This window comes from Haliotis rubra, unplaced genomic scaffold, assembly GCF_003918875.1.
Source record: "Haliotis rubra isolate DU_JTF1 unplaced genomic scaffold, ASM391887v1 Scf772, whole genome shotgun sequence".
NCBI classification, from domain to species: Eukaryota; Metazoa; Mollusca; class Gastropoda; order Lepetellida; family Haliotidae; genus Haliotis; species Haliotis rubra.
The window spans coordinates 307,475-320,268 of NW_025767493.1; the positions used below are offsets into that span (position 1 = coordinate 307,475).

The window sequence follows — 12,794 nt, forward strand, 5'->3', positions numbered from 1 at the left end:
AGTTTTACGCCGCACTCAGCAATATTCCAGCTATATGGCGGCGGTCTGTAAATAATCGAGTCTGGACCAGACAATCCAGTGATCAACAGCATGAGCATCGATCTGCGCAATTGGGAACCGATGACATGTGTCAACCAAGTCAGCGAAACTGACCACCCGATCCCGTTAGTCGCCTCTTACGACAAGATAGTCACTTTTTATGGCAAGCACATGGGTTGCTGAAGACCTATTCTACCCCGGATCTTCACGGGTCTTTCACTGTTCAAACTACTGCGCGTACCCCCTTGTAATACAAACCAATAATAGCGATTTGAAACTATGAGCGTTTGTCCTAAGCTGAATAAAATTGTGAGATTTAAATGTTCAATTGGCAAGGTAAAATTATGAGGATTCGCAATCTTCATTTCACTTTAGTTTATTTACTTTTTTGTTTAAAGTGAAATTCATCGGTACATTTTCACTGTAAACAGACTATAGTAGTTCTAGATAACTTCTAACATGTTTAGCAGAATGATTCGACTTTGGCGCAACGTTGAGGTGTCAGAGTATGGATACATTTGTTCTTTCTTTAGGGGAAGTGATGTTGGGGTAGCCTTTTGGTTAAAGATTCGATTCACCAAATGGTCCAATATGTTAAGCCTTTTCCCTGATTTCCCTTTTCCACTATTTAGCAACGCAAAATGCACCCATGCACATGAACATTCAATCAACCTTCCACAATGATCCAACACTCACTCACTCACACACTCACTTTACTTTTCGCCCGCCTTCTTTTCACTCTGAGGTGTGAATTGTGTCTATAACAAAGTAATAGCACTGCAAATTACGGAACGCCAGGTGTTAGGGTGGGTAAATGGGTGAGTGCTGGTTTACGGCCATAATTCCATCTGTCTCGCGGTTTGTATCTGGATCAGGCAAACCAGTGGTTGAGAGTGTGGCAATACACAATATCATAGAGTATCGGATACACAATCAGCGAGGTCACATGGTGTGGTGACAATAGAATGGTGAGTGACACATTTCTATTGCATCACGGCGTCTGAACTTACCACACGGGTACAATGTCTGAAGCCCATTTCTGGTGTCCCCTGCCGTGATATTGCTGGAATATTGTCAAAAGCGGCATAAAACTAAACTCACTTACTCATACTCACTCACTCACTCACTCACTGAGCTTAGTGGTCTACGGATTTGTTACAGGGATTCTCAGATTCATGACACAACAATCAAAAGAATTGAAACTACGTTAATTAATTTCATCGCACTATTTAACATCGTATCAGAACGTGTCAGCTTATTAGGTGGTACAGTGGCATTAGAACCCATGATTTCAGGTTCCTGGCAACTCCAAGGGACACAACTCTTACAATTGTTCTTGCAGAGCCTAAAACGACTCGATGGTGGCACCCTGCTCCTTGGTTGTGTGGAATTATCATTATTGTAAGTCTTAATACAAATGACAGGAGAAAATCTGGAAATTAAGTTTTATTCAAGTAGATAATATTTTTTCTATATTGCTCATAGACATGTTATGTTGTCACGAATTGACAAAATCGAAAATTAGGATTTCCTTTCAATTTTATAAGGGTTTTCATTTCTGAACTGATATTCCAAATGCGTACGGATTTGTGCTTCTACACGTAAACCAGGGCATGCACTGCAACAATTACGACAACGTTTCCAGGGAAGATTCCGTTGCCATGGAAATTTGATCCTGAACCTGAAACAGTCAAAAAGTATTACACTAAGGGGCGAAAGAATTTATACCGAGCGTTTTGTATATGTAATGCAACATTGAGTAAATGCCGTTGTTACATTCGATGACATGATCATCCAACCATCACTCGCCCCTGCAACAGTTTATACATTCACATTTTACTTCATCCAAACCTCATTACATGTTGAGACATCTTTATGGATCAGCAAGTCCTGAAATAGTACACAAATGCAAGGGTGAACAGAATCCCATCGGATTTCACCTCTCATAATTCATCTCTCACTTTAATTCAATGGCGGGGCGGAGGGGTAGCCTAGTGGTTAAAGCGTTGGGCTCGTCACGCCGAAGACCTGGTTCGAATCCCCACAACGGTACAATGTGTGAAGCCCATTTCTGGTGTCCCCGTCGTGATGTTGCTGGAATATTGCTAAAAGCGGCGTAAACCCAAACTCAGTCAGTAATTCAATGGCGGCCATAGCGCTTGTTCGGAGAAAAAGTCCCTGCAGTGGTGATCGGGTGGTTAAAATGACTAATCTTTCTGATGGTGCGTCATCAAATAAGCACATTACAAATGCTGTTTGTGTTGATGGGTTATATGTGACCCGACTGGAGTGTTTGTAAGCTATCGTAATTAAGCTGGAACATTGCTGACGATATCGTTATTTACAACAAACACAAATATGTTTCATTGGAGTTTGTAAAAAAGAACTCTCCTACAAACATATGAAGCAATTTGATTCACGATTTAGCTCCGGGACTGTTTAACTTCCGTAATTCAAACAAGCTGACGAACCCCATAGTAATCTCTCAGCACGCCCCGTTTATTCCGCATATTTCTACTTTCTGTGAATCATATTTTTAGAGCTTGAGATGGTTGTTTAAAAGTTATTCACACATGGTCATGCAATGAAATATTTTTTCCTATATAATACCTGAACTATGCTGTTCCAGCATCGCCTGTAAGAGGGGCAGCAGATTGTCGTCTGCCGTGCTGTCGTTTGCGCCGTACTGGTCACGTGCAGTGCTGTGTGTCGGTTCCGCCTGTGGCTGGAGTGACGCCTGCAGATCCTCGGCCGCCATGACCATATCCATGATGGAGCTTCCAAGGTCAAAGAAATCTGGACCGTATTCCAAAAGCAGTTTAGCAGCTTTCTTGAGTTTATTGCGGGCCGAAGCAGATCCCTCGTAAGCTCTTTTCATCGCCTCTCGGAACGTCTTCCTTAATACGTGCTTTTTCGGGTGATTAATTTGGGCGGCAAATCCATCGACCTGGTCCCTTGTCTCTCTGTACATCGGTTTATCGTTATGTGGGTCGTTGGCGTCGTCGATGTCAGTGTTGGCATCATTCTGCCGTCGCGAGTCGTGACTGTGACTGTGACTCCGCGCATCATCACTGTCAGAACCTGCTCTGAGTCTCGGCGAATCGTCGCCAGTCAGCTTGCGCGGTGGCATGACCGCCATTGGTTTAATATGAATCCTGGGTTTAAAGCTGGGTGTTCTCATTCTAAAACCAAATCGTGCTCTTTTCATTCTCCGAAGTACTTGATCTTTCATATTGGTGTCCCTTGTCTGTGTGTCTTCATCACGTGATGCTGACGGCCCTGATTCCATGGTCAGTGTCAAGGATAAACCCAGCAGCACGAGGAAGCAGATCAGCATGCATGTGAGTGCCATCGTCGGAGTAACCGGTGGGCTGATAAAGAGGGTTAAATAGTATACATTAAAAATTCGTTCGGATCAAATCCCTATATGTTCATACATCTGTGGGACGTACAGATCGGTATACACCCCCAGAAGTTCGTCCCAACCAACTGAAATGCCGAAAGGAGCTTCCCAGATGATACGTCCCCGACATGGAATGGACAGTTCTCGGTGTCATCACCGACAGGTAGTCGAAATAAATTACAGGTTCTAGTGACTGCATTGCATCCGATTTTCGTCGGCAGGACACAGGTATTTTTTTTATGAAAACGCTAACGGTAGAGAGGACATATAGAACAAACTTTATGGATAACATTTTCTTTTTATTCGTGAGTGCGACGTTTCGGTACAGATTCTTGTACCGTTGTCAAGCATAAACGGTACAAGAATCTGTATCGAAACGTCGCACTCACGAATAAAAAGAAGTTGTTTTCCATAAAGTTTGTTCTATATTGTACTTCCCAACTTCTAAAATGCCACTCAAAGAAGTTAGAGAGGACATACTTAGCCGTTTCGCGAACAACTGGAATCTACACTGATTTTCTGTGATTCATTTACATTGAGCGAAATATATATTACCCATTACCCTTTAGCGATATTCGAGCATTATCTCTGGGAGGGACACCAGAAATGGGCTTCACGCACTGTACCCATGTGGAGAATCGAAACAGCGTCTTCGGCGTGACGAGCCAACGCTTTTACCACTGTGCTACCCACCCCACCGCCCCTGAAATACATCCTGTTATATGTACAACGTCAACCCTGAAGAGCACCCCCGATATAAAAAGCCAAATAGCATAGAAATGTATATGAATGGTTCAGTGGAAATCAGTGACGACACACAGCCACATTTACCGCCATCTTCAACAAAGGACTTGTCTTCTGTGGAAATACACTGAATAGGCGGTGTTTAAACAAACTGACATTAAACAAAATGATCAAATATTGATTAAGGGTAGGACATTTGGTTACGGAAAACACTGTATATGATATTGGGCAACATGAAAATATTGTCTGCATTTGGATAGGCTTCCATTTTGGAAACAAGATGTAAAATCCCGTCTGCAAAGAAAAGTATTCAGACAAATATTGAAATATTCTGCCAGTTAACTCTTTAATTTAAACGAAGTCGAAAAAAATATCACTACATTCATGAGTATCAAACCTTTACTAGTAAGAAATAAACTCATAAAATATTATATCAATATAGTTAATATACAGAATCGCTCGTCGTCGTACATTGAGTTGAACGGTGCTCATAACATCCATCACTCTATTTTCTGGTTTATTATTTATTGGTGGGGCGCTGAGGTAGCCAAGTGGTTAAAGCGCTGACTCGTTACGACGAAGACCTGGGTTCGATTCCCCAGATGGGTACAATATGTGAATCCTATTACTGGTGTTCCCCGCAGTGATATTGCTGGAATATTGCTAAAAGCGGCGTAAAACTATACTTACTCACTCATTATTATTTATTGGCGGATTTCAACAAGGCGGAATGTATCTGAACGTGTTGACAAACAAACAAACAAACAAAAAACAAACATACCAGGAGGCGGCCTTCTCCGCCCGTTTTCGCTCAGCTGTCTGTACAACTTGATGTAGGGTAAGGTGTGTCTTGAGCCCAGGTCCGTGGCGGGAATGTCCCTAACGCCACACTACCCCCTTTATACCCCCCAACAAGGAAGCTCTGTGTGGCAATTTCCTCTAACTGCAGCATTTGTACATGAGAGGAAATTGGCGACATGAAATTTTGAGATTGAAAAGGGGATTCACCTATCTGAACCAAGGTTTTGAGTTCACATATATGAACAGCGCTAGCTTATTGCGCCACCAACCTTTTATTCGGGCTGAATTTGTCTCTTAGGTGAAATTTCACTAAACAATTTACACTTGGATTATTCAAAATAACTCTCAGCCAATAGGGACAGTGGGTAACCTAGTGGTTAAAGCGTTCGTTCGTCATGACGAAGGTCCAGGTTCGATTCTCAACATGGGTCAATGTGTGAAGTACATTTCTGGTGCACCCCCGACCCCGTGATATTGCTGGAACATTGCTAAAAGCGGTGTTAAACTCAACTCACTAACTCACTCTGCCAATGATACTTAGCCTCTTTGTATTTTAGCAACGAACATAGCTGTAGCAAACTAGAATCCATGTAATGTTTACCCTCTGTACTTCATAGTTCATGCGGAAATCGAGTTTTCTATACACCAGATAAACACATTCTGTCAATAAACTCATACACTTTCAATTCGAAACAATTTTTTACACGTAATTAAGCACATTCTAGTGTGCATAATGTAGAAAATCGGAAAATCCATTCCATTTTAGTAGCAGCCACTAAATTTCTTTAGCGATGGGGCGACTAGTGTCCTAGAATCACCCCAAAATCATCTCACCTTCTCCCTAAATTTCTTTATTTACTCAGGTGCCTCCAACGTTGCATTTTCAAAAGGCTTTTCTTGTTTTCCTTGCGGTTTGACTGGGATATATATGTTTTTTATTTCCCCAAAGGAGAGTTACAACAAGATGGAAAATGCATTCATAGTTGTTACAAGTAACGAGGATGTTAGTTTAGTGGTAATCATGAATAGAGTTAAGAGTCTTTCTGGAATGCGTACCGGTTTGTAAACACAGTCTGAGCGTAGAGGTTTGGAGCGCATGTTTCTGGGGTGACAGGAGGTCTGGAGGATAACAGACATTGCACCAACTCTATGTCTGGTTTGGCGTGCAGTGCTACAGATTACTTCTGGCAGGCTGACGTCAATGAGGGAGCAGACAGACTGTCTCTCTGGCATTGGTAGTTTGGGCCGTGACAGATCACGTGAGTCAAGAGATCATTATATTGCTGTCTATAGTTTGGGCAGTCACTACACTAGCGTTATTCATTTTCGACTACGTTTAAATTACAAAGTAGAGAGACACGTTAATTATGTATATCTTTTATCTAAATACTTTCTATATTAAGGATACATGCAATTCTACAATCTGTTACCAAAATATAAGCCTAACTTCAGACATATCTTACGTAGTAGCAGGGATACTCTACAACAGGGATAGGTCACTCGCTTGCTTTCTTTACCATTTGTACTAATTAACGTGTGCCTCGTCATGCTCCAACGCACACAGTGACTTGGTTCGGTCCCAGCGCAACTTCGGCTGCGTTTAACAGTACTTCAGCCAGTGTATTGTATAGGTCGGAATTTTACAATGAATGAATGAATGAATGAATTAAGAGCAAGAATTTTATGTGAATGAATGAAAGAAATTAAGAAAAAGAACAAAAGAAAAAGAACATATGTGAATGAATGAAAGAATAAATGATACACCACGGCCATCCCTCCCCAAACATGTTAAAGAACGCAAAACTATCGGTAGAACACATGTTAACATCAGCTGTCCTTTTTCCAAAAAATTACTTTGAGACATTTTTTTACATTAGTAACTAATTCAGATATCTTATTGCATGTGTGGAGTGACATGGGCATTGACAGAATGTTAACTGACACTGTCACAGACCCCTCAAGAACAGAAAGTTTAGAACTATCACAAAGCCTTGCAAACACCTTTCCAGTTTTGTCAAATACTAAGATCAACAAGAAAGAAAGAAGTTTTAGAACTATAACACTCAAGCATCACAAGCACCAATGGCGTATCAGAACAGATCGGCGATATGTCATATTTTTCACACACCTCAAATACACACTAACAAAAAAAATAATTTAAAACTATCACTATTACTTGCAAAACACTTTCACCTGATGGTATATTCCCCTCATAAAAATTAAAGGTGTATGTGAAAGATGTTTTAGAACAATAACTAGAAACACTCAAACAACGCCCTGTAGTATTTCAATGGCAGATCGGCGATATGTCATATTTTTCACACACCTCAAATACACACTAACAATTTTTTTAATTATAAAACTATTACTATTACTTGCAAACACCTTTCACCTGATGGTATATTCCCCTCATAAAAATTGAAGGTGTATGTGAAAGATGTTTTTGAACACTAACTAGAAACACTCAAACAACGCCCTGTAGTATTTCAATGGCAGATCGGCGATATGTCATATTTTTTACACACCTCAAATACACACTAACAATTTTTTTTAAGTTATAAAACTATCATTATTACTTGCAAACACCTTTCACCTGATGGTATATTCCCCTCATAAAAATTGAAGGTGTATGTGAAAGATGTTTTTGAACACTAACTAGAAACACTCAAACAACGCCCAGTAGTATTTCAATGGCCGATCGGCGATATGTCATATTTTTCACACACCTCAAATACACCCTAACAAATTTTTTTTAGTTATAAAAATATCACTATTACTTGCAAACACCTTTTAACTAAAGGTATATTTCCCTTCTAAAAATTAAACGAATATGTGAAAGAAGTTTTTAGCGATATAATTTAGTCTTTCTTCGCTGTGTACTGAGAATTGAAGCCAGTGAGCTACAACGTGCCCACTTGAAACTTTACTACAAAGCTACTGTACTTATACTGACACTAATAACAAGTATTTGACTTAAAATGAAGTGACAGAATAGGTAACTTATCTTCTACATGTAGGTTTTCAGTTGTCACAACACTCAGCGTATGTAATCAGCTGTTGAAAATAAATCGGGCTCAATCTTAAAAACTACGCTACCGCCATATTGGCTGCACTGGTCACGTGACGAGCCGAGGCATAGCTTAGGAGCTTTCTGAGGAGTGACCACTCCCCCTTATAGAGTCTCCCTGGTAGTAGTATCATATAGGAACAGATTTTCAGTAAGCATTTTTAGTAACCTTGATCTATATTTTATCATCTTCACGGGTTATGCATTTAGCGCAGCGTGGGAATCTGTTTCGTTTTGTTCTTTTACTATGGTTCAAAGGAATTATGTGCGTACAAGTACAATGTTTGCTTGACAGTTCGTGTTGTTAACTAGACGACTGACGTAACATAATTTACGCATTTGCAGCTGCAAGAAGGATATGTTTCATTTATATGTAAAAAACAATATTCTTTTCAAAGCACTGCTAAATATTTACATTTACTTCAGACTATATATTTTTACTTTGTACCACCAATATACATTATACTTAGTGCCATATTTCTGATTCGTAACAACTATCGATTCTCATTTTCCTTTTCATGAAATTTGTTCAACTTCTATGGGTGTATCAATATGACGTCAGTGTATTATATCCACTCTTTTTTAAAAAATAAGTGCTTGGGATTTCCCTCTTCTGCACCCACGTGACACTTCCTTGCGGTAAACTATCGGTTTGCACATAGTTGCCATGATCACATGGTGCTGTTGAATTTCCTCTTTGTGTCTAACTACATCACCCAATATCGCACGATGCCTGTGCGTGTTTGACAGACATTTGTTGACCGATAAGGGTCAGCGGTTTTACGCCTTCTAGTAGGACCGTGGGAAGGCAATAAAGCGTAAACAGAGACAAGAAAGCGATTTTGAATTGCTTTGTCGTTGTCTCTTTTTCTCGTCTAAAGGCATTAAACGTGTTTGTATTTGTTGAAAAAAGTGGGATGGGGAGGAAAGTCGTGTGGGGTGTTTGTTTCATAAGGCCATTCGTCACCACGCGTCCCTTTCCGTGGTTTAAACATATTTATATTCCTAGAGAATCTGGTTTGGTAAACAAGCAGAACTCTGCTTATACCAATACCTCACCAGTACATATATCATTTAAACAAAACACACAAGAACTGGATACACAAACCGACAAATTAAATCATATATGTGCGTTGTAGGTGCTTATAAACCTTGAGCTTGCAGCTACACTTCATTATTGATTGCATATAATTGTCTAGAATAGTTTATCAAATCGTTTAGACTTAAAGATGTATTGATGCAGGGACTCTATTATGTTCTTATTGACATTGTTGTTTGCCGGAGGTATTCCGTATAACACAGTTTGGAGATTGTGGCCAATTACATAGAAGTGGGTATTATTTCTAATAGCAGTGTATAACTATCCACAAGAGCATTCAAGGTTGTTAGAAATGTGTCTATTTACTTTATCCGCATTCAAATTACTACAGCCGAGCTTAAGTCGACAGTGTATGATCTGACAGAATCGACTGCCATAATTTAAATCTAGATAATTATTTGATTCATCATTTTTAAGCAGAGATTTGAATTCATCGATTGAGTTAGCGAATACTAAATTATCAGGTAATGAATTTCAAATTTAATTGTGTCAGGTAGGAACGACTTTTAATATATATTTAGTCCTACAATTTATTGTTTGTAACTTAAATGTATTATGGAGATTATATTGACTGTTTTCAGAGACAAAGTTAGGGACAAGGTCACAGAGGTATTCAGGTGCGAGATCGTTATTCATCTTGTACAAATTTATTGGTTTAATGTCCTTCTTTCTTTTAATGGTTTAGACTTTGTTTCGATATATAACCTATGATATATCGCCGCATGTTGTACGAAGTGCATCTAGATGTAACCATTCAAGAATAAGGGACTGATCATGTGTACAATTATCCCAGATATGACAACAATAATAACATATCGGCATCACAAAAGATTTGTACATGGTTTCTAGCGTTTTTCTGGAGAGGCGATATTTAAAATTTCGGAGACAATATATCATGGGGCTAACTTTCTTACAATATCTTCAATATGACTTTTCCATCCACAATCACTCTGTAGAGTTATACCTAGGTGTTTATGACTTTCCACTTCTCGTATCAGGGTTTGGTTCATGTTCAAGGTCGGAATCGATTATTCGAGAAAAATTGATTGTTTCGGTTTTATCAGGGTTGAAGGTAGTTTGCCACTTGTCTGCCCAGCTAGATATACGGTTTAAATCATCGATCAGACAGGATGCGGACCTCGATGAATGTTATGTGCGAAAAAATGACAAACCAATCAGAATGCGTGGAAGGATTGAGGTATTTGATAAAAATAATCCTAAGTACATTCATCGGTTATGGCATATTATGATTGCTTAAATCATCGTGAAATATATATATCTTCATTTTGACGTTATAAAGAACATAGCTACCAGATTTGTGCTGCCTAATCTGATGTTTCAAAATAATGATAGGAACATGAACGGCGAGAGATGCAATACATCCGTGTGTTTGTTCACATAACGGTTTTCACATTGAGCGTTGTCTCTTGCAGTATTCGATATTTAACGTGCGGTTTCCGACATTTTCTGGTAGTGTAATTTTACACGAGTTTCAAAACAATATATTTATATATACTCTTAAAAATGTAGGGGAACTTCATTTTTTATTTACGACTGAAAATATTGGGATATACATAGATATGTTGATATGATAATAATGCATGTTTTGAGAGTGCATCACCACTTGTACTTCCTTATGAAGACCGTCAAAATCAAGAATGACACCCATTGGGTTACTGCGTTGTGCATGTGCATTTCATGCCTTGTGTTCAGGGGAGGTGATAAGAGAAATAGCTGTTTGTTCATAAAATGTCTGCCTTTGAAAAAATTGTTAACGCTTATACTTCCCATCCAAATTGAAAGTTCAGCTTCCCCTACTTTTTTTAAGAGTATATCATTGATCAACATTTATCTTGAACACAGAGCTTACATTTCACTTCTCTGGGTATATTTTAGTTTGACATTTCATACATTTCGTATTCATTTAAAGTTTTGTTATAAGGTAGAAATGCAACCCCTGAAGCATTAAGTGAATTACATCAGATTCCGTATTTAGATTTGCAGTCTGACTCAGGACTGATAACGTTTGGCTCATGACTGATAACGGTTAAACACAGAATGGAGACAGAAAGTCGGGAATAAGAGACAGATAAACATTGAGATTTGAACTTGGCTAAAGCTGTCGCGAGACAAGGACACGACAAGGTCGTCAGAGGAAAATTACGAAATACATCAGTTAAAGGGTGGAGACGGAAGTAACAAATCACTGAAAAGGGGAGTCACTGAACGGTGCTGCCCGATACCCCTCTAATTACAATACACATGAGTGAAATGTCAGATACAGTTATTAATGAATCAAAACGATAATGTTGAAATAAGTGATCAAGATCAGGTCAGGCTCGTCTCATTTAAAAATACATGTTGGGCGCTAAGAGCTCAGGGTGCGGAGAGTACTAGCTCAAGATTTCAGTTCTCCGTGTGGTACAAGGATACCCTGTCTTGCGTTGAAATTGTAATTGCAGAGAGATGGACTGACACAGAGTAAACCTATGTATATAACCTGGCGTTGCGTTTATCCTTTAATGTTTGCGTGCCAGTACATAAATGTAATGCGGTTAATTAGGAGCCAAGGTCGCCCGACCCCTCATTCCTTGTCTTAGCATCCTTGGACTGATCAAGAGAGTGGAGATACTGAGCTACCATCTCCCCTGACAATGTGGAACGGCCATACTTAGTAAGTGAGTGAGTGAGTGAGTTAAAATTTTAAGTCACATCGGCAATATTTCAGCCATATCGTGACTAAAGCAAGTTATAAATATATCAACAATTTAGGTGAAATGATAAAATTCTGCCGACGAAGGACAGTAAAATAACTAGATTATCACAGATATACATGTAAAACTAGTAATTGAATCTAAAACATTTTAACTAGAGGGGACAACACAATATAAAAATGGGCTATAGATCGCCACCAACTGAAGGTAGATCACCATGCTAGGAGCCATGGGCACTTACATAACTTTTGCTACCTGCATGGATCCTAGCTGGATTTACACCATCCCTTCAGCCGCTGGCCATTGTAGGAAAATTTAGCCAACAGTTAAAATAACAAAAATACTACGTTTAAAATGTGATAATTTATATTTTACTTGGAAAGTTTTGGGACTTACGTCTTAGTAAGTAACGGTTGTAGGGTTTACTAACGCCCAAACGCCAGTTACGACAGTTTCACAAGGTTTATGGCAGCAAAATTTTAGATACAAGTGCGGACATCTGGTAGATTTCCTCTATACTAAATCGTACTTCGAATGCTTATTTTGTGTATCTATTTAACAGCTGATAAAATGCTATTTTTATTGCTACTTCATGAAAACCGTATTTAGAAATATACATTTGGAAATACAAGGTTAAAATATTTTAAAAGCAGAAACTTTCGAGTGCTTTAGTAATGTGTATTACTGTTGTAATTAGACAGGAAGTGAGTTATCGTTCTTGTTTGAAGTAGGTCTGATGTTCACACACCCATATGAAATCCTTCTCGAGGGGCACGAGTACCTAATCGGGTTGTCCCGGAATAACACGAGTGGGCCACTAATGGAAAGGATCACATCGGGATCATTCGGCAGGCGGGTAGCAAGCCATGTTTTCGTGTAAGCCCGGTAGGTTGCAAAGCTTCATATTTAGATAGTGTTGAGGGCTTG

The 12,794-nt window shown here is 39.2% G+C and overlaps 1 protein-coding gene across 1 annotated transcript; it reads right to left on the bottom strand.

Moving 5' to 3' along the window:
* Window positions 1–1,472: 1,472 nt before the first annotated feature.
* LOC124260732 lies at window positions 1,473–5,045 on the bottom strand. The gene is made up of 3 exons (XM_046695050.1): window positions 4,968–5,045; window positions 2,650–3,410; window positions 1,473–1,720 (listed from the first exon to the last, which is right to left on the bottom strand). The coding sequence occupies exons 2-3, from the start codon at window positions 3,389–3,391 to the stop codon at window positions 1,635–1,637; spliced, it is 828 nt and encodes a 275-aa protein (XP_046551006.1). The 5' UTR covers window positions 3,392–3,410; window positions 4,968–5,045; the 3' UTR covers window positions 1,473–1,634.
* Between the last annotated feature and the right edge of the window lie 7,749 nt (window positions 5,046–12,794).

Bases quoted from the DNA above. Each gene is read 5' to 3' on its own strand.
- LOC124260732 (XM_046695050.1), bottom strand. From the start codon at position 3,391: ATGGCACTCACATGCATGCTGATCTGCTTCCTCGTGCTGCTGGGTTTA. The intron at 1,721-2,649 runs GTATTATATAGG...TGACTGTTTCAG, and splicing joins GCTGGAACAGCATAGTTCAG to GTTCAGGATCAAATTTCCAT.